Genomic DNA, 27522 nt, shown 5'->3' on the forward strand with positions numbered 1-27522 from the left:
GCTGCTGCATACTATATGGCACTGGCGGCCGGGCCGGCCGGGCCGCGCCACCTCATTGGCTATTTCACATTCAGAGGGAGGAGGAGACACCGTTTCTATCCCTGTCGATCACCCGCCTCCCACTCCACCCCTTGCCTTTCCCTCTCCCCCCTGACCCCCAGGGCACCTATACCTGAAGGAGAACACCGACATTCTTTTCAGGCCATGTTCCTGGGCGGGAAATTACCTAATGTGGCCTGCAAACTGGACAACAGACTCTTTCAAAGACAGTCTCTGCGATTCCATAGGGAATATTAATTGTGTGACCTGAAGGTCCGAACGCGAAACTATCAACAAAGAGACGCCCCCCCTCAGCATTCAAAGGACAGAATTTCAAAGAGGACGACTAAGGAGCTTCCCTATCTCCCTATCTCCCTACTCCCCTTTACCACCCCCCCCCACAACTTCTTTATTAAGGGTATTTAAAAGGGTCAATAATAGAATGGCACTTGGGAATGTTCTAAGGGCGAAGCATTTACAGTAAATTAAAATTCCAAAGACAGAAAAATGCTTGGAACCTTAAAATAAGGGGTATAAATAGCTCAATGACAATACAAAAACAAAAAGCCTTCAAAAAATGTGTTTCATCTTAAGTCACATGAAGGGCTGGCAATCCAGCTGAGTTGAACCTAAGCATATAGACTATTTTAACCCCGTTTATCCTGGGTGTGTAGGGTGGAAGAGATCCAAACTTTAGATTTAGATAGCAGTCTGTAAATATAAGCCTTCTGTGTGGACATTTTTTAAAAATGCAAGTGTATGAATAGTTCTTTGGAGATGATATTCCTGGTAGAAACACCATGTCCATGTGCAGGTGTCTTGGAGGAGATCAATGCAGGATCAGCAGCTCTTTCCACAGCACAGACAGATGGAAGACTGCCTGCCCTCTGGTTTGAGGTGAAGTGCCTGGGGTGGAGACTGCTGCTGCTGTTTGCAGTTATGCCTCTTTCCCTCATGGTTTTTGTAAAAGGTCTTAGCTCAAAAAAGGATGAACACATCTCTGCTTCTCTGATTATTGTGAGTCAGTTGGGTCCACTTGCTGGTGCTTTTTCTCAAAATCCAGCATATTAATGACATCATCCTAACCTTTACTTCAGGGTGGCCTTGTGTTGTTTCTCCTTCCCAGTTACCTATAACTGCCTACTTCAGCATACTAAAAAGCAGCTGTTTAGGTCACCTGCTATTATGATGAACTTGGTAAGTTTTCTTTTTCATGGACAGGCTGCTTTTTATTCCTGGTCAACCAAGATGTCATTTGATTTTGTACAACCCCAAATTTACTTTTGTACAACCCCAAAGAAGCTAGCATTGACTTCTCTGGTGGATTAAAAATTCATAATCATGGAAAAGACCATGTGTTTCTACCCCATTGGAAATACCCAGTTAGATACTGAGCTTCGGGACAATACCTGAGTTTCATATCTTCCTTGAATTTTTAAACATATACTTTTTATTTTAGAATAATTTTGACTTACAAAATAGTTACAAAAGGAGTAGAGAGAGTTCCCATATATTCTCTACCCAATTTCTTCTAATGTTAACATCTTACATTGCAATGATACATTTATCTAAACAAATTTTGGTGCAATACTGTTAACTAAACTCAAGACTTTATTTGGATTCACCAGTTTTTCCACTAATGTCTGTCTTCTGTTCCATGATCTAGTCCAGGATACCACATTGCATTATTGCCTTAAGTTTTAAAAGCATATTTATCAAAGGAAAGAAGACAGGAGGTAGTGTGGTTTAGTGGAAAGGATGTGGACTCGGGGATCAGCTAGCTAGACATCAGTTTAATCCCAGTGCTGCCATTTATTAACTATTTAACATAAAAAGTGGAGAGGGTCGTTGTGAGGATTAAACAATATAAGATGTGCCCAGAAGTACCCGGACATCATTAATTTTTGTTACATGTTTGTTATCTTCCTCTTGATTGTGCAAAGTGAGAATCTTTTCAGTTGTATATATACCTAAGGAAAATTCATTTGTCTGGATTTTAGGGCTCTTCAAGTTCAGGTCATAGAGTCTTCTTCAGGTGTATTACCTATCAAATATAGAGCACTGATTTGAAAAACCACGTATTGGGTTTCCCCGCATGTCTTCTGTATAGTGCCTCCAGAGCACCAAGTTCAACAGATTATATAGAAGCAACAGTGACCTTTTGTTGCTGTCTGTAGCCTGAGCTAGATTGGTATTCCAAAGCTCCAGGAGGAGATTCCTCTAGGACCAGAATGAAATCCAACACCAGGTTCTGGATTCCTTTAGTGGGTTGAGCCTTGGAGCTCATTCTGGCAGCAGTTCAAAGTGGCCTGGAAGTCTGACTCAAACATGGTCAGCTATGATGGAACACCAGAGTTGAGGAAGTGTAGATCTAACCTTAGAGCACTGGTTTTGCCAAGTTATTTGTAAAATTTATTAATACTTGCTTCTACTTATGTTTGCCATGCTGTGAACATCGAGTCTGCTGTGCTGATAGGCAGTCTAAAGCTGAGCTGTAATTTGGGAAAGCAAAGTTGAGGCTGAGATTGTGTGAGAGTCAAAACCAAGCTGTTTGTTTCTGTATCTTTTCCTTCCTGCCCAAAGATAGGAGGAGAGTATATGAGATGTTTTGCCATTTTAGTGTACTGAATAAAATTTGGTCCAGCACAAAATGTTACACTTGCTTGAATATATTTAATGGTGTTGCCACCAAGAATGGTGATTTCTTCCTCAAAGCTGACTTTTCCTGCCTGAAAGATAGAGGGGAGGCCATATAACTGTTTCTTGGTAGGTTCTTTCTATTTCAGAAAGCTTATGTACTGGTACCATTAAGAAAGGTTCTAAAGTTATCTTCCAGGTAGAGGAGGTGTTCCAGTCTTATTTAGTGATTAATGGTTGATGATAGGTAGTTAACATTTCTGAAGGATCATTCATTTTCCAAATATTGATTGAATCCTCATGAAGTACAAGGTATTGTATCAGGTACTGAATGAATAGATTGGGGTCTCTGCTCCTGATGAGTATAAAAACTCCTGGGAGAGAGAAGACATTTGTAACTAAATACTTTACAGGGAATGGGAGTGGTGAGGGTAAAGAGACTAATTTTGAGAGGAGGAAGGCAGTGAGGAGTAGATTTTTAGCTGGGCCTTTAAGGACAGAAGTTTTGAGAGAACAAGGATAGAGCTCACAAGAGGCAGAGGGAACAAAGTGAGTAGAACATAGAGCCATGAAGTTATGTGGTATATTTCTAAAATATCGAGTAATTCATTGTGTCTGGAGTTTGGGTTTTATGTAAGTGTGTGGTGGGAGATGAACTTAAAAGGCATGCTGGGGATAGAGTCTGAAGGACTGTGAGTGAAATGCTCAGTGTGCTGTGGGGTGGTGGACAGAGTAGTTCTTCTCCAGTGGCTGTGTCTGTGTAATATCATGGCCATGGTTGATAGGTCCAGGGATGGTTACTTGCCCCAAAGTGAAACAGTCAGAATACTTCTCTGAGGTTTTAAAAACTTGTATGAGGAGAAGAGTTAAGACTGGTAGGGGGAGTCTTGGATGTAATACTTGGGAGTTCTCAGAGACTGAACTATCTGCCTTTGGCGATGCTGATGAACAGTAGGTGATAAGGAGGGTGACTTAGTGAGTTGTATGGGTAACAGTGGAGGGAAAAGATCCTGACAGAGATGGAATGAGTATCAGGTTCTAGTGCTTTCCCAGGGATAGCAGCATTCTTGCCTTTTTGTGGTGATATGAATTTCCCCTAGAGGCCAGAAACCCTACTTGAACTGGCCTAGGGCAAAAGATGAATTTCCTGGATCATAACACCAAATAGTATGAAGAGCAGGAATGCAGCTGGTTAGACTTGAGGACTGGTTGTCTCATTTCATTTGTCCCTGCCTTTCTCAAGTTAGTTTTAGTCTTTCAAAGGGCTTTCTCCAGAAAAATTGGGATCACGGCTCTCTGTAGTTGCTAGCTCACATTTTCTGACTTCATTAGAGAGGTGGTGCTACTTTTCCCTTACTGCCAATGTGAAAAATTCTAGGGAAGATTTTTTTTAAAGCTTCTTTTTTAAGATTTTATTTATTTTTATTTTTTTTAGAGAGGGAAGGGAGGGAGATAGAGAGAGAGAGAAACATCAATGTGCGGTTGCTGGGGGTTATGGCCTGCAACCCAGGCATGTACCCTGGCCGGGAATCCAACCTTGTGACACTTTGGTTCGCAGCCCGCACTCAATCCAGTGAATTACGCCAGCCAGGGCTCCTAGGGAAGATTTTTGATTGGCCCCGCAAGGGTTGTATGTCAACCCCTTGGCTAAAGGGCCAGGATTGTATTGGTAGGCTCACTGAAACATCAGTGGCCTGTGGGAGAGGGTCTCTTTTTCATAAGATGCCAATGGAGGGAAGGGAAGGATGATATTTAAATATGCCGTTCAAATGAGAAAAGTCCAGCAAAGGTCCAGAGCCCCGGGCCTGGAAAGGAGGGTCTGCATTTGAGAAACACTGCCCCAGCGAGGTAGAATCTGCTCTGAATTGAGGGAGGAATGCTAGAGGATGAGCAGATTTGGGAAGAATGGTCCATTGTTGGGATGCATCTGTCTTCAGAAATATAGGAAACTTGATAGTTTAGTGGTTTTAACATAGACTGATGTTGTGTTTGAATTGAAGTCTGGTGCTATCACTGCTTTCCCTTTCAAAGTTTTCTGCCTGTTCTAAGTTAGTGAACCCCAGCAGTAATAGTGGTGTACATTTCAGAGTTACTGTTATGTACATGACATTGTGCTAAGGCCTTTGTATATGTACATATCATGAAATTTAACCATTACAGAAATCTTATGCAGTGTATTATATGGAGGAGGGAAACAGGTAAGGAGAGTAAGAAGTTTAGCTCAAACAGGTCTGTCTGATTTAAAAGGATAGCCTCTTTCCATTACATTGCCTCTTTTAGATATTACTGCTAATAATACTCATACTACTATTAATAATGGCTAACAGTTATTGAGCTCTTACTCTGTGCTAAGTACTGTGTTAAGCACTTTAAATGAAATATCTTATTTAATCTTTACAAGTGTTATCTTCAACTTCTAGTTGGGAAAACTGAAGCTGAGGTCATGTAGCTACAAAGTGATGAAGCCCTCACTTGAATCTAGCCAAATCTATAATCGCTGCTTTCTACTGTCTCTAGCTCTATGATTATTGTAGTAATGACTAAAACATTTAATTGCTCACTGACCATACTCATTCGTTCACCAGAAGTTTCTTGCTCTGTTACAATAAAAAGATTATGAAAGCTGCCTTTATTTTTAGAGATCTTCACTCTGCGTCACTGGCTTGAATGTGATCTCTTTCAATAAGACAATAGCAGCATAACAAGCCTCCAGGTTGGCACAGCATTTGATATTGCCTATTTTAGTTAACTTACATTTGGTTTGATCTTGTTTGTGAACTGTGTTGTGATTAAGTAGATGATAACTTATTTATTAGGTGAATCCCTGATGTCTGTATACTAATATGAAGCCCTGTGCTGCCATGACCTGCTTGGACTGCTGTTTCCCAGATGTGGTATTCAGTTGTTTGACAGGTTTCCCTTTCATATCCCATGGAAATCCCAACTGTATTTCCACATTATGAGTTGCCTGCTGTGTTCACTGTTTAAAAGGTGGGAGTTGGAATGTTCTTTTTTATGTTTTTATTGAAAAGAACGAAAGTGCTATAAAAAGTTTAAATTACTGTGAGTGTATACAGCTGGTATTCATCGCATGGGCTATGAAAAGCTTAGTATTCTGATGGAATTTGGGTCAGATTATAAGATAATGCTTGACAAAAAATTTTCACAGTACACTACTATTGATAATCATTCACTCACTTTTCATTTACTCTACTTATTCAGTAGGTATCAACAAATCCTTGCTATGGAGATGAATAAGATGTGCCCCTTACAGTGGGAGTTTATTATCTAATAGAGTTGTTTACAGACTTTACTTTTGCAACCTTGATAAATGAAGTGAATTCAGCTTACAATTTCCAAAGAGATTCAGGCTCTCAGATCTTAGAATTGCTGAAATAAAGATTATATTCTGTGTGCCCCCCCCCCCATGCCCAGTATTGTCTTTGGTGGGGGGAGGGTAAGAGACATTAGAGCCAGGTGGCACCGTTAGCCAGGTGACACCATTAATCTCTGCAGAGCAGATGCCAGATGTTATTTATATAAATATTCTGATATTTAGGGAAGGTGCAGAGACTTTCATTCCAGACAACTTTCCCAAACTTTCTGTCTGCGAATGCACAGTATTTCTGTTTGCATGACCATGCAAGTATAAAGGGGAAGTATACAGCACAGACTATCAGACTGTTCAAAAGAAAACACTAGTGTGAATTATCAAATATGTACACCAGGCATAAATCTTTGAAACCATGAGAATGTTTTCAGACAGAACAAGATGGAATCTATGTTCTTAACTGTGAAGTAGCTTCTTGAAAAAGATACAGTTAGGTGCACAGAAATGAGACTTGGAGTACAGTTTGCTTGTTTGAAAGCCTTCCCCTCGAAATCCAAGGTTTTGCGCTGGTTCACGGAAACTAAGACCTTGCTTCTTCGGCAGGACCGGAAACCTCGCTGCCGGAACGTTTGTGTTGCAGTGCCTCTTCCCGGCCGGTGCTCTTTCGCAAAGGGACCGTCTCGGTCAAGCGCCTGTTGGTGGGAACCTGTTTGGCGTCGGTGCTTAGGGGGCTTGGAGGTGACTGACTGGCTGTGGTGAAGCAAGCGTCGGGGAGTAGTTACGAAAGAAGGCGCCATGGACGATCAGGGCTGCCCCCGGTGTAAGACTACCAAATACCGGAATCCCTCCCTGAAGCTGATGGTGAATGTATGCGGACACACACTGTGAGTGGGGAGATAGTGGGTATTTATGGGGGTGAAACAAGCAGGGTTGGAGGAGGGAGCCGAAAGATGCTTGGCCTCGGTTCAGGGGAGAAAAGGCTGTCATTGGTTTCGACACACAAGGAAGAAAATGGGAAAAGGGAACGTTGTTTCTCTAACGGACTGTAGCCGCCGTTCTGGCCTGCTTTGGACTGCCGGTTCTCAGGTGTGGTCTAGCAGTTTGTCAGCTTCCCCCCTTCATAGCCGAAAAATCTGTATTTCCAGGCTGTGTCGTCCACTGGAGTCCAGACATATCGCTGGTTAAAAGCGTGGGTGATCAAAGTGTTAATTTCACGCAAAATAATTTTATTGAAATGAGCGAAAGTGCTATGATAACAATTACTGTGAGAATATACTGCTGCTTCTAGGTAAGTTAATTTGAAGACCCCGTCTGTATGCCCACTTGTCCTGATGGAGTTCGGTTAGATGCTCATCACTAAAAGGGAGAAGAGTCCGGACTCTGGGCAGTTAACTTTGGACACATAATGGCTGGCATTTATTAAGTGCACATTATGTACCATGCACTGTTCTAAGCCCTTTACCATGAATTATCTCCTCATTTCCCACAACGACCCTTAAAGCAGGTAGATACTAGTATACCGTTTCATAGGGAACGAAACCGAGCCTGCTCAAGGACCTTTATTATGGGCCCTTCCAGAATTGGAACACAGGATGTGTAACTCTAGAATGTCCATTTTGGGGGGGGGGGGGGCGGTTGGTTAGGGAAAGGAGGGAGGTTGAGTTTGTGTATTTTGAAGAATAAGTGCAGGGATTGCTTAAAGTGTTTTCTACCACATTTTTATGGTTAGATATGGTTCACTAAAGGTTTTTCTGTAAAGTATGGGATGTAAGGTGCTATGTTATGGTGAGCATATATTGTATGCCTCTAATTTCTCTGAGGTTTCTCAGAGATAAACATGCTAGTTAATCTACAGTGTGGTTGACAAGATCTTTGAGTAAGCATAAATTGCATAATTAGTTGTAGTTATAATGCTTTAATGGGTCTTATTAATTGGTCTCTCTTCTATATTTTATCTAATCTTTATTTTTATCCTTTATCCATGATTGAATGGTTTAAGATTAGAAATATAGTAAAAGTAATCAAGTAGGATGCGTGAAAAAGGGAAGCATGGCAAACACTGTATATATATATAGACTGTTAGGTTTTTAGAGAGATTTTGTTCCATTTCTCTTCATTTTCCTGTATCAGGCTTATTACAAATGTGCTTAAGGAAAGGGAATTTGCTTTTTTGGAAGGATAATAAATATAATTGACTGGAAGAAATGTCTGCTTAGTTGAAATTAGAAAATCAGAGATTATGTGATTTCAGTAAAATAAATGACATTTTTAAAGACAATTATAAAATACCTATTTTTTTAATCAGATATTGCTTTTGTCGTATCCTTAGTCCTTTTTACTTTCTCCTAAGAGTTAAGAATTGTCCCTTTCATCTGGTGTTGCATTTGTTTTGGTTTATTTGCTCAGTTGTTAGCTATAGGCCACATTTTATAGTCCTTTTAAAATTGTTATTCTGTTACAGTTGTCCCATTTTTCCCTCTTTGACCTTATCCTCCCAGCCCACCCCCGATCCCACAGTAAGTCCCCACAACATTGTCCATGTCCATTAATCATTTATACATGTTCTTTGACTAGTCCCTTCCCCTTCTTCCCACCATTATTCTCTTGCCCCCTCCCTTCTGGCCTCTGTCAGTTTGTTCCATGTTTCCATGTCTCTGGTTCTAGTTTGTGTGTTAGTTTATTTTGTTCATTAGATACCTGTTATAAGTGAAATCATATGATGTTTGTCTTTCACCCTCTGGCTTATTTCACTTAGCATAATACTCTCCAGTTCCATCCATGCTGTTGTGAAGATTAGGAGTTCCTTCTTTCTGCTGCATAGTATTCCATTGTGTAAATGAACCAGTTTTTTGATCCACTCATCTACTGATGGGAACTTAGGCTGTTTCCAGCACTTGGCTGTGGTAAATAGCACTGCTATGAATGTAGTGGTGCATAAGTTCTTTTGAATTGGTGTTTTGGGATTCTTAGAGTATATTCCCAGAAGTGGAATTAATGGGTGAAAAGGCAGTTCCATTTTTAATTTTTTGAGGAAATTCCATACTGTTTTCCACAGTGGTTGCACCAGTCCGCATTCCCACCAACAGTGTACAAGGGATCCCTTTTCTCCATAGCCTCGTCACCACTTGTTGTTTGTTGATTTGTTTATGATGGCCATTCTGACTAGTGTGAAGTGGTACCTCATTGTGGTTTTAATTTGCATCTTTCTGATGGCTAGTTATGCTGAGCATCTTTTTATATGTCTATGGGCTATATGTATGTCCTCCTTGGAGAAGTGTCTGTTTAGGTCCTTTTCACCTTTTTTAATTGGATTACTTGTCTTTCTGGTATGAGTCATATGAATTCTTTATGCACGAGGTCTATCTGGAAAAAGTCCAACCATTGTTAGTATAACGAGAATGGTTTGTGTGATATTGATGTGATGTAGCAGCCAAGGACAGTGGATTGGAATGCATGTGGGTGAACAATGATGACTTCACTGTACTAGTCAGTAGGGGTGGTAGAAGCCATTGAGTGGGTATGTGTGCTGTGTGGCCATGGCATTGAAAATGACCGAACAAGTAGAACAGTGAATCTGCATCACATTTTGCATCAAGCTTGATATTTCTCTGCAGAAAATATTCAGATGATTCAGAAGGCCACAGCAATGGGCAGCTGGTGATTGGCAGCTTTATCACAACAATGCACTCGCTCACTTACCATATCTGGTGTGGACTGTTTTGGTGAAACATAAGATCATCCAGGTGACTCAGGTGCCCTAACAGCCCAGATTTGGTGCTGTATGATTTCTGGCTTTTCCCAAATCACCTTTGAAAGGGAAGAGATTTCAGACCGTCAGTGAGACTCAGGAAAATAAGGTGGGGCAGCTGATTAATCGGGAGAACTGTGTGAGGTCCCAAAGTGCCTACTTTGAAGGGGACTGAGGTGTCATTGTCCTGTGTACAATGTTTCTTGTATCTTTTTCAATAAATACCTCTACTTTTCATAGCACATGGCTGGATACTTCCTGGACAGACCCTTGTATTTTGGAGATTAAACCCTTGTCAGATGTACCATTGGCATATATGGTTTCCCACACAGTCAAATTCCCTTTTCACTTTGATGATGGTTTCTTCAGCTGTGCAGAAGCTTTTTACTTTGATATAGTTCCCATTTGTTTATTTTTTCCTTTATTTCCCTTGCCCTAAGAAATGCGTCGGCAAAAATACTGCTACGTGGGTTACCTGAAATTTTACTGCCTATGTTTTTCAGTAGGACTTTTATGGTATCCTGACTTACATGTAAGTCTTTAATTCATTTTGAGTTTATTCTGGTGTAAGGTGTAAGTTAGTGGTCTAGTTTCATATTTTTGTATGTACCAGTCTAGTTCTCCCAACACCATTTATTGAAGAGGTTAGTTTTTACTCCCTTGTATGCTTGTGCCCCCTTTGTCAAATTTTAATTGACCATAGAGACATGGGTTTATTTTTGGGCTCTGTCTTTTGTTCCATTGATCTATGTGTCTGTTCTTACACCAGAACCAGGCTGTTTTGATTACAGTGGCCTTGTAATATAGTTTGATATCAGGTATTGTGATCCCTCCAACTTTATTCTTTTTCCTCAAGATTGCTGAGGCTATTTGGCATCTTTTTTGGTTCCATATAAAATTTTGGGCCCTGGCTAGTGTGGCTCAGTGGATTGAGTGCCAGCCTGTGAACCAAGAGGTAGCCAGTTCAATTCCCAGTCTGGGCACATGCCTGGGTTGCAGGCCAGATCTCCATTTGGGGGTACATGAAAGGCAACCACACATTGATGTTTCTCTCCCCCTTTTTCTCTCTCCCTTCTCTCTAAAAATTAAAATAAAAATTTTTTTTGAGTATTTGATTTAGATTAGTGAAATATGCCATTAATAGGAATTGCCTTGAATCTCTAGATTGCTTTGGGTAATATGGATATTTTAATGATGTTAATTCTTCCAGTCCATGAACATGGTATATGCTTCTACTTATTTATATCTTCCTCAACTTCTTTCTTCAGTGTTCTGTTATTTTCCCAGTACAGGTCTTTTACCTCCTGGTTAAATTTATTCCTAGGTACTTTACTTTTCTTGTTGCTGTAGTAAGTAGGTTCCCCGCCCCCCACAGTTTTCTTTTTCTGATAGTTCATTGTTGGTGTAAAAAAATGCCATCGATTTCTGAATATTGACTTTGTATCCTGCTACTTTGCCAGATTCACTTATTAGGTTGAGTAATTTTTTGGTGGAGACTATAGAGTTTTTTATGTACACTATCATGTCTTCTGCAAGTAATGACAGTTTTTCTTCCTTCTTTTACATTTGTGTATCTTTTATTTCTTTTTCTTGTCTGATTGCTGTGGCTAGAACTTCCACTACTCTGTTAAATAAAAATGGTACAAGTAGACACCCTTTTCTTATTCCTGGTCTTAAGGGAAAAGCTTCTAGTTTTTGCCCATTGAATATGATGTTGGCAATAGGCTTTTTTTTGGTTTCTTGTATCTGGCCTTTATTATGTCAAGTTATGCTCCCTCTATTCCCACTTTGCTGAGTGTTTTTATCATAAATGGGTTATAGTCCTTTTTTGACATGAGCTATGAACAAATGAGTAAAAGATTAAAGGATATTGACTAAGAGAACAGACTTCTGTTTTTGAATTCTTTGCTTTCGTAGACTCTGAGGTTTTATAACTCCTTGTGTTTTATTTTTCTTATCTGAACAGTGGAGATAATAGTGCAACCTATATTATAGTATTTGAGGATTAAAAATATATGTAAAATATATGGAGGTGTTTAATAGAGTTTCTGTCACATAGTACTTGTTTAATATATATTGGCTATCATATTATTATTATTATTATTTGTGGATGACATAGGTGCTAACCAAAAATGAAATTAAAACAGGATTTATTTGGCCTGCTATGAAAGACCTGCACAATAATGATACCTTTAAATGAATGAGACTGTAAAATGTGAAAATACAGTTTTCATTTTAATGACCCTATTATAATTTTCTTAATATGAGCTCATCATGTTGTCTCATGGAAATGGGATTATGTATCTTCTTAATTTTTTTATGTATATCTTGGATATCTTTTCTAAATCAGTACGTATATGTCTTCTTTATTTTTAACAGTTGGATGGTAGTCCATTGTTCATTTGTACTATAATTGATTTAACAAGTTTTAAGATGAATATTTAGATTTCCAGTTTTTCATTGGAGGAAATTCTTTCTCTCTCTCTCTCTGAGTACTTAGGCAAGTATATCATGAGATACAAACCACAGGGTAAATGCCTAAGTAGTGCAATTGTATGCGATGCTTAAATTTTGATAAATATGGCCCAGTTCTCAAAAAAGATTGTATTAATCATGTCCCTAGCAACTATGTATGGTAATTTCTTTTGCCACACACCTTTGCTGATACTGGGCATTATTATTATTTTTAATCTCACTGTTCTGGTAAGTAATGAAACATTATGTATTTGATGTGAAATACTTTTGATTTGATAGTATGTTGAGTTTGCATAGCATGTATTTCATGGGCATTTTTGTAATACACATGTTAATCTCAGAGGAGCTGGTATGTATTATTACTTAGCATTGCCATTTGTATTAGTTATTAATTGCTGTGTGATGAATAACCCCAAAACTTAGCTTAAAACAGCAAACATTTATTCTCACACAGTTTCTGAGTGTCAGGAATCTGAGAGTGGCTTAGCTGAGTGATTCTGTCGGGCTCAGGATCTCCTGAGGGTCTCTCAAGCTATTTTCTGAGACTGGAGTATTTGTCTCCAAGGTCACGCTGTGGCTCTTGGCAGGAGGCTTCAATTCCTCCTGTTGTCCTTCTGTAGGGCTACACATGACATGGCTTTTCCCAGAGTTAGTGATGAGAGAGAATAGGAAGCCACAGAGCCTTTATAATCTAATCACAGAAGTGACATCACCATCACTTTTGCTATATTTTGTTAACACCGAACAATGCTGTTACAACATGGGAAGGTATTTATACACGAGAGTGTGGATACCATAAGACAGGGATCACTGGGCCATCTTGATGCTGGCTATTTTATTTATTTTATTTCTTGTTTCTGTACTCAAGTAGCAAAGACATTTTGGTCATGTAGCAAAGGCATTTTATAGGAGGCAGTGACGGAGTGAGTAGTAGTGCTTCCCAAATGATAGGTATAGTATTATGGAAAGATTAATTGGGAGTACTATTTATGGGGGAAAGTACAGGGGCAGAGAGGAGAAAAGAGGTGAAACATTATGAAAATACTTGTCTCCCTCAACTGTTGGTGATTGAGGAAGCATATTCCTTTATATATCAACCTAATCAGCAAATACCCAGATGAATTGATTGCATGCACATCAAAGAAGGTTGGAGTCCATGTGTGTTTGTTTTTTCAATTCAAGGATGAACTTTGTCTTCATTACAGAAAAGGGTAATTTTTTTCTTTGTTTATCATGGCCATCTGTTTTAAGAAATGGGCCTTGCACAGAATTCCTTAATAGAATTCTGAAGGCATATTACATTAGGTGGAGTCAGTTATATCTAATTCTCATTTAACTACAGTCTTGAAAAATTTAATTTCTATCCCAGACAAAGTAGTAAAATAGATAAAAGCATGTCCTGATATGTAAAAGTCCATATTTTGCCATACTTACTTAACTCTTTCCCTCGAGCCCCTTCTTACCTTTTTTCTCTGTTCCTCTTTGTCTCTCTCTCACTTACTGATGTTACTGGGTAGTTTGTAAGAGTTTCCCATTTGAATTTTGCTGATTGCATCTCTGAGATATTGTATAATATGTTCTTCTGTATATTCTCTAAATTATTAGTTATATTTAGGAGCTGATAAAGCTTAAGATCTGAAAATCTGATAAAGATTAGGGTCATATTTATTGTCAGAAAGAATGATTCACAAGTGATATTAATTTATTTGTTTTAACCAATATGCTAGACAAATTAGGCAACAGTACCTCTTCTGGGCAGAATAATTAGGAAAAGGCCCTTATTCTGGGTAGAAGAATTAGAAGAGGAGACTTTCTAGAAATATTGTTAATTTCTAATTTTATTCTTTTATGTTAAGAACATACTCTGTTAAATTTCAGTCTTGAAATTTTTTTGAAATTTATTTCAAGTCTAGCATATGGTCCATTTTGATGAGCAATAAATATATATTTGAAAAAAATGTGTATTCTGTGGCTGTTGGGCACAGTGTATTATACATGTCAATTAGGGTGATTTGGTTGATAGTGTTACTCAGATCTGTTATTGAATATGTCTCTACTAATTTATCTACTCATTTGTCAATTATTCCAACTAGATTATGGATTTATCAGTTTCTCCTTTTAGTGCAATTATGCTTCATATACAGAATTTTGAAGCCTTTTTATTAGGCACATAGATATTTAGAATTGCTATGCTTTGATTAAATGTCTTTTGTAAGTACTCTTTGCCCTGAAGTTTTGTCTAATATTAAGGTAGTCATGTCAGTTTTCTTATACTTATTGTTTGATTGTATATGTTTTTCTATCCTTTTGCTTTCAACCAGTATGTGTCTTTTATTAAGTAGACAATACATACTTGGATCTTTTTTTAAAAAAAATCTGGTCCAACAATCTTTGCCTTTTAATTTATATGTGAGTCCCTTTACATTTAATGTAAATTATTGATACTGGGTTTAAGTGTATTTGCTTTCCATTTGTCCCCCCCCTTTTTTTTTTAACAACCACGTCCGACTGACTTGCTTCATTGGAGAAGGGGATGTGGAGCGAACAATGTGAAGACAGCTGGGATGGAGCTGGAATTGGGAGGAACACCCTCCCCTCCCCATACATGCTCACTGCCCCAAATAAAAAATAACCAACTATGGGAGAGCAGCTGAGACAGTGACTGGGGACAGGGGACAGAGACATGAAACTCAAGGACAGCAGGAGAGACCATGCGTGTGCTGGGAGGTCCCAGAGGCAGCAGCTGTAGAGTAACATGGATACAGTTCTCTATCTTCCACACAGGTCTGTATAAATATATAGAGATAAGTTGTTTGCTTTTCCCCTCCTCTCCCTTCTGGCTCCGTGCTGTGCTGCTCGCCACAGTCCCAGCACATCTTTCCACACGAGGGCAAAGGGAAGGGGGATGATGAGGGAGTCATCACCAAATTGCAATCAGACCCACATTCATCAGCTTCTGGATCTTGTGTGCTATAATAGGATTCTTTAAGTGTTTGTTCAGTGCCTAAGGGTCCTTCTGCATCTGTTCCAGAATGAGCTGCATGTCTGGGTCATTCATGATCTGCTGCACCTCCAGGTCAGCCATGGCCTGTTTCTTCACATCTTTGGGGTTGTCGTGTCGGTTGTACTGGGCCATCATACAGCACTGGTATCCATCTGCTGCCTCCTTACAGCTGGAGACCAGCTGTAGTGCCTTCTGGTAGACATCCATCACTTTTGTGTAGTCCTTCATTGCTTCTAGGGCAGCTGCTTTCCATGTATAACCCTTGATGAAGGTTGGCTCTAGCTGAATATACTCTTCACAGTCCTTGAGTGCCAGCTGAAACTCCAGGAGTTTGGTGTAACAGGCTGCTTGATTGCTGTACAACTTGGCATCTTTTGGGTTGTGTTTGATGGCTTCTGTATAATGCTTCATGGCTTAGGGATAGTCCACTTTCTGGAAACATTCACTGCCTTTGTTCTTCTCCTCCAAAGCCAGGTCAGGGTTTATGTAGGCCATCTTCTCTTGCTCCTTCAAGATTTTCTCTTCCTGTTGGTATTTCTTGAGCACATCTGGTGGTCAGTGCTCTGCCAGAGACTTGTAGAAATGGAGCATCCTTGTATTTTTCTTCTTTGAAGTAGGAATTGCCAGTTTATGCGTAAGCTCTGACAATCTGCTGATAGTCTTCCTGGTTTTCTCGCCTTTCTTCAATGGCCTCCTCACCAAGCTCCCTGCATTGACTGTAGTCGCCCTTTTCGAAGTACACAGCTGCTTGGTTGGTCATGTAAGTCATGTTGGTGGGGTGCAGGTCCTTGGCCCTGTTGTCGTGCTTCAGGGCTGTTGAAGTCCTTCTTTTTGTAGGCCTCATTCCCCAACTGTTTTTCTTTCAGTGCCTGCTTCTTATTCTCTGGAAGATCCTCTTCCATTGGTTCTGGTTTGGCCTCCTTTTTGGGAGGCTGTGGTGGTGGAGGTGTTATGATCTCCTCCTCCTCATCCGTACTGCCCAGATTAAACCCCAGGAGGACACTGAGAGTGGTCATGATCTGAGGGTCTTGCCGTTTCGTGCCCAGGTTGGAGGGCTTGTTTCTTAGGTGCTGTGTCAGTGCCCCATAGGAAGGGTCACTGAGCAACACCCTTGTCCAGAGATCACTCTCCAGTTTCTGGTACAGGTTGGGTGTATTGAAAGGGTTCATGAATTTCCTCTCTGCCACCCAGGCCTCCATGTTCTGTAAACCCTCTTTGAGCTGAGGATTATTTGCTTCATGTTTTAAACCCTCCTCATAGGTTTGGGTGGCTTCTTCGAATCAGTTTAAGAACTCAAGAACTGCTGCTTTTTTTGAATAACCCTTGCCCCAGTCAGGCTTTCAGTCAGCAGTTTTGCAACCATCCTCATAGGCCTCTGGTGGTCTCTTGGCATAGGCTGCGGAGCGATTGCTGTAGAGCATGCAGCTCTGGGGATCCAGCTTAATTGCTTCAGAGTAGCGCTGTAAGGCGTGGTCGATGTTGCCAGCACTTGGGGCCTCATTGCCCTTCTCTTTTAGCTCATTCACCTGCTCCCATAGCCCAGCCAGGAACCCGGTTGAATCGACTCCGCCCTCTCCGCCTCACACTCCACCTTTTGGAACCTACTAGAAGCTTCCGGGACACGGGCCTTTTTGTCCCTTTTTATTTTTCTTGTTCCTTTCTTGGCTTAGTTTGGATTAATTCGATATTTTAAAGTATTGACCTATTAACAATAGGTCTTTATTGTTTTATTATTTTTTGTAGTTTCTCTGGATTTAATACTGTTCATCATTTTCAAAGTCTATTTAGAGTCAGCATCTGACACACCTTACTTTTCAGTTTCTTTTTTTTTTTTTTAAAGATTTAATTTATTTTTAGAGAAAAGGGAAGGAAGGAAGAAAGAGATGGAGAGAAACATCAAATGATCCCTTGCCTCTTACATGCTGGCAACCCAGGCATGTGACCTGAACTGAAATTGAACCAGTGGTCTTTTGTTACCTAGGATGACACCTACCCCACTAAGCCACATCAGTCAAAGCCACCCTCTTTTTCACTTCCCACTTCACTGCCCCACAAATATGAACAAAATAATTCCATTTACTCAACTTCTCATCCTTTGTGTTGATGATGTCCTATTTTTTATTTCTATATATGATTCAATGTTATTTTTGCTTTAAGCAGTCAATTGTCTTTAAGGAAATGTAGAAAATTTAAAAAATAGTCATTTTAAAAACTACTTTTATTGAGATATAATTAACATACCATAAAATTACCTCATTTAAAGTGTAGAGTTTAGTGGCTTTTGGTATATTCTGAGATGGGCATCCATTACTACAGTTAATTTTTAGAACATTTTTGTTACTTCATAAAGAAACCCCTCACCATGTAACCATCACCCCACATTGGTCTCCTCTCTGCTTTTGCTTCCCAGGCCTAGGCAGCTGTTAATGTACTCTCTGTCTCTGCAGACTGCATAATCTGGACATTTCATACAGTTGGAATCATACAGCATATGGTCCTCTGTGATTGCTTTTACTAAGTATAATGTTTTCAAGGTTCATCCATGTTGTAGCATTTACTAGGATTTCATTCTTTTTGTTAACACTGGTCCATTGTATTGATATAACACATTTTATTTATCCATTCATTAGTCTATGGACATTTGTTTTCCCCTTCCCCCTACTTTTTGGCTGTTATAATAATGTGGCTGTGAACATTCACGCACAAGTTTTTGTGGGACAGGTGATTTCACTCCCTTGTGTATGTACTTAGGAGCCTAATTGTTGGATCATATGATAACTCAGTTTAATCATTTGAGGAACTGTAAAACTGTTTTCCAAAGTGGCTGTACCGTTTTACGTTCCTACCAGCAGTGCATGAGGGATCCAGTTTTTCCACATGTTTTGCTTGCACTTACTGTTTCTCTTTTTTGATTATAGTCATCCTAGTGAGTGTAAAGTGGTAAAAGGTAGTCTTTTACATTCACCTACTTATTTTCCACCTGTGGTGTCCTTCCTTTGATATGATTTTATAGTTGTATTGATTTTCTTCTGCCTGAAGAATATTCTTTAGCATCTCTGGTAGTCCAGGATTATTGGTGAAGAAGTCTCCCAGATTTATTTATGTGAAAGTGTTTTTATTTCATCCTTCTGTTTGAAGGATATTTTTGCTGAATATGAAATTATGGGTTGGCATTTCACCACTTGAAAGAGAGCATTCCATTGTTTTATGATCTTCCTTGTTTGTGATGAGAAGTTAGCTGTTACTCATATCTTTGGTCTCATTATGTACAAATCTTTTGAGGCTGCTTTCAAGGTTTTGGCTTTATATTTGGATTCTAGCAGTTTGAGTATAAGGCTAGGTGTGGTTTTCTTTGTATTCATCCTAGTTGAGGTTTACTGAGCATAGATTTGTAAGGCAATGTTTTTTCATCTTATTTAGAAAATTTCAGTGATTCTCTCTGCATTATTTTCACCCTCTTCTCATTTGGGAACTCCAATTACATGTATGCTAGACTCTGATATTGTTCTAGAAGTTCCTAAGGTGTTATTAATTCTTCAGTCTTTTTCCTCTCTGTTCTTTAGATTGGATACTTTTTATTGACTATTGTCAAGTTTGCTGACTTCCAACTGCCATGTCTGATTTTCTGTTAAGCCCATTCAGTAGATGTTTAATTTGTTACTGTAATTTCTGTTCTAGAGTTTTCATCTTGTTCTTGTTTAAAGTTTTAACTTCTCTGATTACATTTTCTGCCTTTATACTCATTATGATCATATTTTCCTTTATTTTTTTTAAAGATTTATTTATTTATTTTTAGCCCTGGCTGGCGTAGCTCAGTGGATTGAGCACGGGCTGGGAACCAAACTGTCCCAGGTTCGATTCCCAGCCAGGATACATTCCTGGGTTGCAGGCCATAACCCCCAGCAACCGCACATTGTTGTTTCTCTCTCTCTCTCTCTCTCTCTCTCTCTCTCTCTCTCTCTCTCCCTCTCCCTTCCATCCCTAAAAATAAATAAATAAAATCTTAAAAAAAAAAATAAAAAAAAAAAAGATTTATTTATTTATTTTTAGAGAGGGAAGGGAGGGAGAAAGGGAGAGAGAGAGAGAAACATGAATGTATGGTTGCTGGGGGCCATGGCCTGCAACCCTGGCATGTGCCCTGGCTGGGAATCGAACCTGCGATACTTTGGTTTGCAGCCCGAGCTCAATCCACTGAGCTACGCCAGCCAGGGCTTCCTTTATTTCTTTTGAGTATATTTTTCCTTTAGTGTTTTGAACATATTTTGGGTTAATCTTTAAAAATATTTATAATAGCTGATTTAAAAGTTTCTGTCTGCTTGGTCCAACTTCTTGGCTGTCTCAGGGTTGGTTTCTGTGATTGCTCTTGTTTTGACTATAGATTACACTTTTTTTATGTTCGGTACTTTTTTCAGTTGTATTAGTGGATCGTGTAGATGATGTGTTTTAGAGATTCTGAATTTTTTCATCTTTCTGTGAAGTGTTTTTTTTTAAAATTCTTGTAGGTAATTTAGTTACTGGCTGGTCACTTCGAACTTTGTAGGCTTGGTTTTAATCTTTGCCAGGATAGATTTGTGCGGAGCCTAATGAGTTTTCTTAGTTTAGTGCTCAGGTGGCAAACACAAGGCCTGTGGACTGAGTCCAGCCCTCCACCTTGTTTTATCCAGCCTGGCAGCTTGTTTCTACTCGGTGGCAACACTGAGCTCTTGTTTAACTGTTAAGGAGTAGTGACATCTATACAGTCCTAAAATTATATTTGGCCCTTTGAAAGCAACCTTGAGGCTGATGTGGCCCTTGGTGAAAATGAGTTTGACACCTTGCTTTAGTGCAACTAAACCTTCAAACTATTAATACCTTGAAAACTCATTGGGGCTTGATTTTAGTCTTTTAGTGAGCCTAGAATGTCAATATTTAAGGATGTGGTCCTTAACTCTCAGTTGAGGTCATTTTGGTATCTCAGCCGGATGTCTTAGGTGTTACTAAGGTATTAATGTGGTTTTTCTGCTCTGGCTAGGTGGGAAATTCAAAGTGTACCCAGTACTCTTTAAACTACCCTCTATTCCTTTCTCCGCCACTGTCTTTTAAACCTTGCTTGGTTTTTGTCCTGCACATGTGCAGCCTGTTTCTTGGCCAAGGACTTGGGGGTGGGGTGGGTGCCTACACAGACTTCTGGACCTTCTTTGCAGATTTCAGCCTTATCAACTGCACTGAATTGTGCCTGTTCAGCTTAGCACAACCACTTTTCCTTCTTAAACTCTTGCTTGCTGGGCCAGGGTTGTGGAAATTGTCTCCAGGTAAAAAGCTGAGATGATTGTAGGACTTTGGCAGTGTCTCATCTCTGAGGGCTTATAGTTTTTGTGCTGCCTGTTATTCTAATGGCTATAAACATTCTAATGTCTCATGTATTTTGTTTGTTTTATGGTGGCTCATCATGGGAATGCTAGTAGGCATCATTACTCCATCATTTTTTGTTAGGAAAGGCTGGCCTTACTGTTGAGGCATTTACTTTTGTAGTCTCAGTTCTACGTGTGCATACATGTTTATTTTCTTTACTTCAAAATTGGCAATTGCTTGTGTTCCTTTAGCATTTCTTTCCTTTTGTATTTTCTGATTGTTATTACTATTTTCTTTTTTTACTCTCTTGGCTTCTTCCCTAGTACTTTTCTAAGTATTTTTTTTTAATGGAGTGCTTTGAAGTTGATTAAAACATAATGCTTCAGAGCAGTGGTAGAGAATTAATACATAATATCTTCTGAATGTTAATTACAATGCAGTTCTCAAGGTCATTCTCTTTCAAGGAGATGGTTTTTGCTTTCACTACATGTATAAGTTGGTGTCCCATGTATTTCAATAATTCAATTTTGTAGCATAGTAGAAAGAACACTGAATCACGAGTTAGAAAATCTGGGTTCTCATTTTGCAATAGATTGGCCCATTTAGGCCAGCCATTTAACTTTGATTTGTTTGGAATAGATAATTTTTAGCCCCCTTCAGACTCTTAAAATGTGGGTAATTTAGTGAATAGTTAATTAGAAAGTCATTGTAGTTTTCTTTGCTTTTTACAGCATTAATAAAACTCATAAAATTCTAGTTATTTTTGTTAGTTGTAATTTTCTTTTCAAATTTGGAGGAGAGTGCTGATCACCCTATTTACAGAATATGCACACTGCATTGTGAATTGGTTATTTATGGCTGTAATATATATATATTTTTGGTTGACCAAAAATGACTCTTAGTGCATTTAGTCTTTAAGATGAAATATGGGGGGGAAGGGGGGAGGGTTGGGTGGGTGGGCTGGAATGGGAGTAGGGGGGAGAAAACTGTACTTGAACAATGATTAAAATTAAAAAAAATAAAATTAAAAAAAAAGATGAAATATGTGCCAGTATAATCACTTCCATTCATTTTCTTACAGAGTGTAACTTAGTGTTATAGTTTTTAAAACTATAATTACTAAACATTTAGTACTTATTGTTATTCATAATGTTTCTCTTTGTGTTTGTATATCCATCCCTATCCCCATGTAGCTCTTCTCTAATTTTTTTTTTTCTGAATTGGGAATCTGTTTTTGAGTTCACTTTTACCTGCTAACTAGTTAGTTTTCATTCTCTCTTTCTTCCCCATATATAATATATATATTTATATCAGGATATAAATATATATGTAATATATTTATTATGTATGTAAAATGTACATACATATATTTTTTCCTTCTCTTGTGGAAACCTTTTGTAAGGTTTTGCCTCTGAAGGTATCAGAAAGTTCCATAGGAACTCTGGTTTCATGGATGAGCGCCCTATAGGATCTCTTTCCCTGGAAGTTATATTGTCAAATTTGTGCTTTTTAAGATTCAAATAGGTAATATGAAGCCATCTATTAGATGTTCATATTTATTTGTTAAAATGCAAATTATTTTATTTTTAAGAACCTGAAACAATAATACATTAGTTTCCTTTAGGGATACAAGTATAAACAGAGACAGAATTAATTATTTTCTCATTGCCTTTTTTCTGCTGTGGGCATAAAATGTTTTGTGTAACAAATAGGTAATGATAGTCTGCATGAGTTTGAATCCTAGTTTTACTGCTTTCTTAGCTGTGTGATTTAGGGAGAATTAGTCATCTTTTTTAAGTCTTTGTTTCCTTATCTGTACAGTGGTTTTACCAGTAGCATACACCTCACTGGCTTACTGTGAGGATTAGATGTGGCACAATTCAAGTAAGTTTAAAAAATCAGGTTAATATACTAGTGAAATTATATTTAGTTATATTTAGTTTATTATACATAATCAACTGTATAGTGTTATTTTCAGGATTCTAAATGCAAAAATACACAGTTTTTAGGTTGAGTTTCAGGAGTCTTTTTGGCAGTTTACTTCCTATTATCAACTAGTGCTTAAGACAGTAAATAGAGAGTAATTGAATGAAAGTTTAACCTTAGTGATCTTAATGGTTTTCAAATGTGTTAAGTCTACTTTCAAAGAAGCAAAGTAAGACTCAAGTAATTTACTAGTTGGTGTTTACTAATAAATACAAGTTTGGAGTTTTTCTCATACACTTAATACATTTTCCAGGCCACTGATTCCCAGACTTGCCTTATCCTAAGAATCATCTTGGGAGTTTCTTTAGGATACAAATTTCTGCACCCTACCTGCACCTTTCGGGGAGGAACCTTGCTTTATATTGGCTATCTAGGAGAGTCTTGTGTTCAAGTACTTTTGAAAAACACTGTGCTGGGCATATTCTAGCAAATGTGGCACACGTGGCTGCTACCCCCACTAGTTTTATAGTGTGTTGGCTCTTCTTTTGAGTCATTGAAAGGAAATTAGTTTTTCTCTCTTCTCTATAAGGAAGAACTAGGAATTTTAGAGTTGTAAATATATTCTTTGTAATTAAGGTGTGAAAGTGGGCTTTATGCAATGTGTAAAGTAAACTATTTGTTAAAAAAAGTACTATTAAAGAAACAGAAACCTGACATCCTGAAACTTAATCATAACCATTCTCCTGATTTAGCAAAAAGGGCCTTTGGGGAAGCAAATAATTTTGGTGGGTGTACCCTGAACTTCAAAATTAGCATCAAGGGAATGAACATGTTTAGTTGATTCCAAATGCATAAATATTTTTGTGGAGCAGCCAGTGAAAAGGAAAGATCTAAATATTAGACCTAAAGGAAAGTGGAGTATGATGTCCGATTTGGCTGTCAGCCTGAGGATGGAAGCCTGTGCAGAAGTACATGCTAAGGGTACCATTTGTTTTGACAAAGGAATTGATAGGAAGCTGGCAGACTCAGTTAATTTAAAATAGAAAGGAGTTTAGCAGTCATCTTTTTCTTTTTATTCTATACCTGTCCCCCTTTTCTTAACAATGGGAGAACTGAAAGCTGAGAAAAATTACATGGTTGTATTGCCCACCTGCCAGTTCCATTTTCTTCTTTCTGTGTAAATCCCAGGTAGGAATTATTCAATTAAAATTTGATCACATTTTTAAAATAAAATTAGTATTAATGTAATGCCATGAGATTGGAACTCCAACCCATTTTCTGTAAAAAATAAAAATATTACAATATCAAAATCAATTTAAATATGCTTAGAACAATTTTCTCTTTATATTTTAGTTTCCAGGATATTAGCTTAAAATTAAAAAAATACTTTAAACATTCTTTAATGATTTATCCATCAATCCTGTTTTTTGCTTTATCTTTTTCATTGATAATATATAAACAATGTTACAGTATTTTGTTTTTGAGGTATACTCCATATGCAAAGTAGAAAGCCTAACTATTGTTTATGTGATAAAATGATTTGGAGGATAACCTTTTTTTTTAGTTTAATTAGAAGCAAATTTTCTTTTTTTTTTTGTTTTCTAGTGTTTTTGGAGAACAAAAGATCTCATGGTATCTCTGAAAAATCTATTATTTAGCCATTATTTTGTATTATTATACTCAAGTGTCTAGGAAGATTATATCAACCACCTCATAAGGATAACTTATTTTATAGTATTTTTATTTGCACATCTCACTTTTTTGATATTAAGTATCAAGAAATAGATACATGTACAAACAACTATATGTATTCTCTTCAAAAAGACAAGAAAATGTAAAATTTAATGAGCTTCATTAGAAATGTTTTAGATTATTAGGTTTCTTCCCATTTACTAATTGGAATATATATAAAACAGTTTAAAGATGAAGAAAAATGGTTGTTCACCTCACTCAGTTTTTTAGAACACAAATATGCTAGTGGCTATATCATTGAAAATTAATGAGGGCTCCATCAATATGGTGCAGTGCTTCTGCATCCCTGATTTATATATATTTAATGAGCCTGCTATTCTAATTTCAGGTGACTGAAGCAAACTGCATCTAGCACTTATTCTGATTTACTTAGAAACAATTCATTTTAGTAAAATATAAATGTCTTGAAATTTACTACTGTTAAGTATTATTTCTTCATAAATATTTCTATAGTGTTTTCTTTCTGGATATAATTAACTGGTTTCTAAACAGAGCATCATTTTTAGCATGTTTCAGATACTGTTACTAAAACATGTTTTATCTTATTTGTTGCTACTTGATCTATGGAGTTGGAATGGAAAATATGAGGGAAAATAACTTTAAAGTAATAGGATTGTGAAGTGTGACATGGCAAGTGGTGTATTTTGGAGATCCATTGGAGCATATGTAAGAACCATTTAGGGATATATTTCTATATTCTTTGGGATTAGGAGTTAATTTTTAATATTTGCTTTATTTTTAGTTTTATTTTAAAATACTTTTTAGGTGTCTTTTTTAGTTTTATTGCAAAAGATAAAATATTTTTTACAACAGAAATGATTGTACTTAATACTTTTACAGAGCACTTATTTTAATTTTTGCTGATTCTTGTGTGTTACCCCCCCATGCAAATGAACAATTAAGTAGAAATCAATATTATATAATGTGTGATTTTTATGGAACAGGAATTTGCTGAATTACATACACATTACTTTATTTTCTAGAAATGCTAATATTGACAGTCAAATTAATACATAATTGATGTCTTAAAATTTAATAAAATCTGGTGTTAGATAAAAATTCTTTATCTACATATTGTCTAACCCCAGTCAATTGATAGTAAAGGGAGTGAGCTTCTTTAGAGAGCTGCCATTTATAAGCAAAATTTTAAAGACAAAATCTCTTATTCCTAAGGTAGTTTAAGTATATTTTTAAGATCTAAAGTGTAATATGTTACAATAGATGTTTCTGCATTATTCAGATTATAATGTCTCATTTCTTATAATTGTATCTGGCACATTTATTAATATTTAATATCTTTTGGAGGTTAATTGCAAAAAAACCCTATCTGTGTAATATGCTGCAACTAAATGCCAAAACATACAATTTATAGTAGGAATGGTGTCAAAAATAATAAATTGCCACAGTTAGTATAAGATTAGTGTTTGTAATTCCCCCTTGGGAAATATATTAGTTGTGCCTCCTGTTGTCTTTATGTAATTTGGGTTTATATGATTTGGAATTAGAATAGAAACTAACATTCATATATTTAGCCATTAGAATGTAACAAATTAGAAATTATTGAAAACATATGGCCCAAGTGGATGGATTAATAAAATACCTCATATAGGACAATTATATACATATGTAAATGCCAAGGTTTCTTCTTTTCCTACCAAAATATAGAACCAGAAACTAAAACTGTGCTTTTTGATTATATCCTTTTTACTAACTCCGTGTTTCCAATTGCTGTATTCATTTATGAGTTTTTGGTTTCTAGATTATGCTTCCAGAGAAACAATTTGGTGCAGTGGCGAAAAGCATCAACTTTGGAATCAAACTTGAGTTAAATCCTTGTGCTACCATTCAGTTACTAGTTGTGTGATCTTTAGTAAGAGTTTTTTGAATCCTCAGATTCCTAAGTCTCTAAAATGGTGATAAAATAGTATCACTTACTTAACAAGTTCGTTGCGAAGATTAGATAAATGGCAAGTTGTGCAAGTGCTTGGCATGCTGCTACCTAGCATGTAGCAGCTGATATTTATTGGGCACTTAACTAGTAAGAGTGGTGGTGTCAATCTTAACTTTTATGTAGTGTTTCTTTGTGAGAAATTGTAAAATATTTGCAATAATAGAGAACTTTAAGTACGCTAAGGGTACTGGTCAAGCAGATGTAACCACAGCTAGCAATTTCTATGCATATTCATTTTTTTTTGTAAAAATTAAGTACAAATAGGATTGTGCTATATGAATTTCTCTGCAACTTAGTTGATTCATTTATTGGTGTATCGTGGATAATTTCTCATGTTTGAGCATATAAATATGTCATTCTCCTTATTTTGCTTGTAAGTTTTTTAATTTTTCAGTTACAGTTCACTTTCAATATTATTTTGTACTGGTTTCAGGTGTATAGCATAGTGGTTAGACAAACATATACTTTACATAGTGTTCCCCCACCCCTGATATTTCCAACACTCAACTGACACCATGCATAGTTGTCATTATGTTGTACTTGCAGAGTATTCCATCTTTTTAAAATGTGTTACTGTTGATCATTGAACAATGTGGGGAGTTAGAGGTACTGACCCCAAGCAGCTCAAAATTCTCATATAACTTTTTTTCTCCCCCAAACTTAACTAATAGTCCACTGGTGACCAGAAATCTTCCCGATACCATGAATAGTTGTTTAACACATTTTATATGTCATATGTATTGTGTACTATATTTTTACAATAAAGTAAGCTAAAGAAAAGAAACTTAAGAAAATCGTTAGGAAGTGAAAATACATTTACAATGTTTATTGAAAAAAATCAGTGTATAAATGGACCCATGTAAATCAAACCTGAGTTGTTCAAGGGTCAACAGTAATTTATGTAACCTGTCATTTACTAATGGAATCTGGGTTGTTTCCAGGTGTTTAATATCATGTTTTCAGTGTACATCCTTATATTTGTGTGTATGTGAATATATAGTAGAAAATTATAATAGCAGAATGTGCATTTAAAATTTTGGTAGATATTACCAATATGTTTTCTTTTTATTTGTTTTGCTTTTTTCAACTTTTTTGAGGTTGTTGATTAACATTCATTAAAGCATACACACATGTGTTTTAATTCTCAAGAGGATGGATATGGGTATATATATATATATATATATATATCTACTTTTTTTTTTTTTGAGAGAGAGAGAGAGGCAGGGGGAGAGAAAAAGATCGATGTGAGAGAGAAATATCCATTAGTTGCCTCTTGTATGTGCCCGACTTGGGATTGTACCTGCAGCCTAGGTATGTGCCCTGACTGG

At 37.3% G+C, this 27522-nt stretch overlaps 3 protein-coding genes across 3 annotated transcripts in view; 1 reads left to right on the forward strand and 2 right to left on the reverse strand.

Annotated features, from left to right (window-relative positions):
• The first annotated feature begins 6633 nt into the window (after nucleotides 1-6633).
• The window catches only part of MNAT1 (MNAT1 component of CDK activating kinase), a 162682-nt gene continuing 141793 nt past the window's right edge, over nucleotides 6634-27522 (forward strand). Inside the window, exon 1 of the mRNA XM_028508206.2 lies at nucleotides 6634-6891. Within this exon, the coding sequence (XP_028364007.1) occupies nucleotides 6803-6891 (89 nt within the window). The 5' untranslated portion in view covers nucleotides 6634-6802. The remainder of the gene's footprint in view (nucleotides 6892-27522) is intronic.
• Nucleotides 14870-15675, reverse strand: LOC118497104 (stress-induced-phosphoprotein 1-like). The gene has a single exon (XM_036010762.1). The coding sequence runs from the start codon at nucleotides 15643-15645 to the stop codon at nucleotides 15235-15237; it is 411 nt and encodes a 136-aa protein (XP_035866655.1). The 5' UTR covers nucleotides 15646-15675; the 3' UTR covers nucleotides 14870-15234.
• LOC114491491 (stress-induced-phosphoprotein 1-like) lies at nucleotides 14870-16833 on the reverse strand. Its single transcript, XM_036010752.1, has one exon. The coding sequence runs from the start codon at nucleotides 16431-16433 to the stop codon at nucleotides 15930-15932; it is 504 nt and encodes a 167-aa protein (XP_035866645.1). The 5' UTR covers nucleotides 16434-16833; the 3' UTR covers nucleotides 14870-15929.

Source organism: Phyllostomus discolor, chromosome 1 (assembly GCF_004126475.2).
Source record: "Phyllostomus discolor isolate MPI-MPIP mPhyDis1 chromosome 1, mPhyDis1.pri.v3, whole genome shotgun sequence".
Lineage (NCBI taxonomy): Eukaryota > Metazoa > Chordata > Mammalia > Chiroptera > Phyllostomidae > Phyllostomus > Phyllostomus discolor.

Bases quoted from the DNA above. Each gene is read 5' to 3' on its own strand.
- LOC118497104 (XM_036010762.1), bottom strand. From the start codon at position 15,645: ATGAAGCATTATACAGAAGCCATCAAACACAACCCAAAAGATGCCAAG.
- LOC114491491 (XM_036010752.1), bottom strand. From the start codon at position 16,433: ATGGAGGCCTGGGTGGCAGAGAGGAAATTCATGAACCCTTTCAATACA.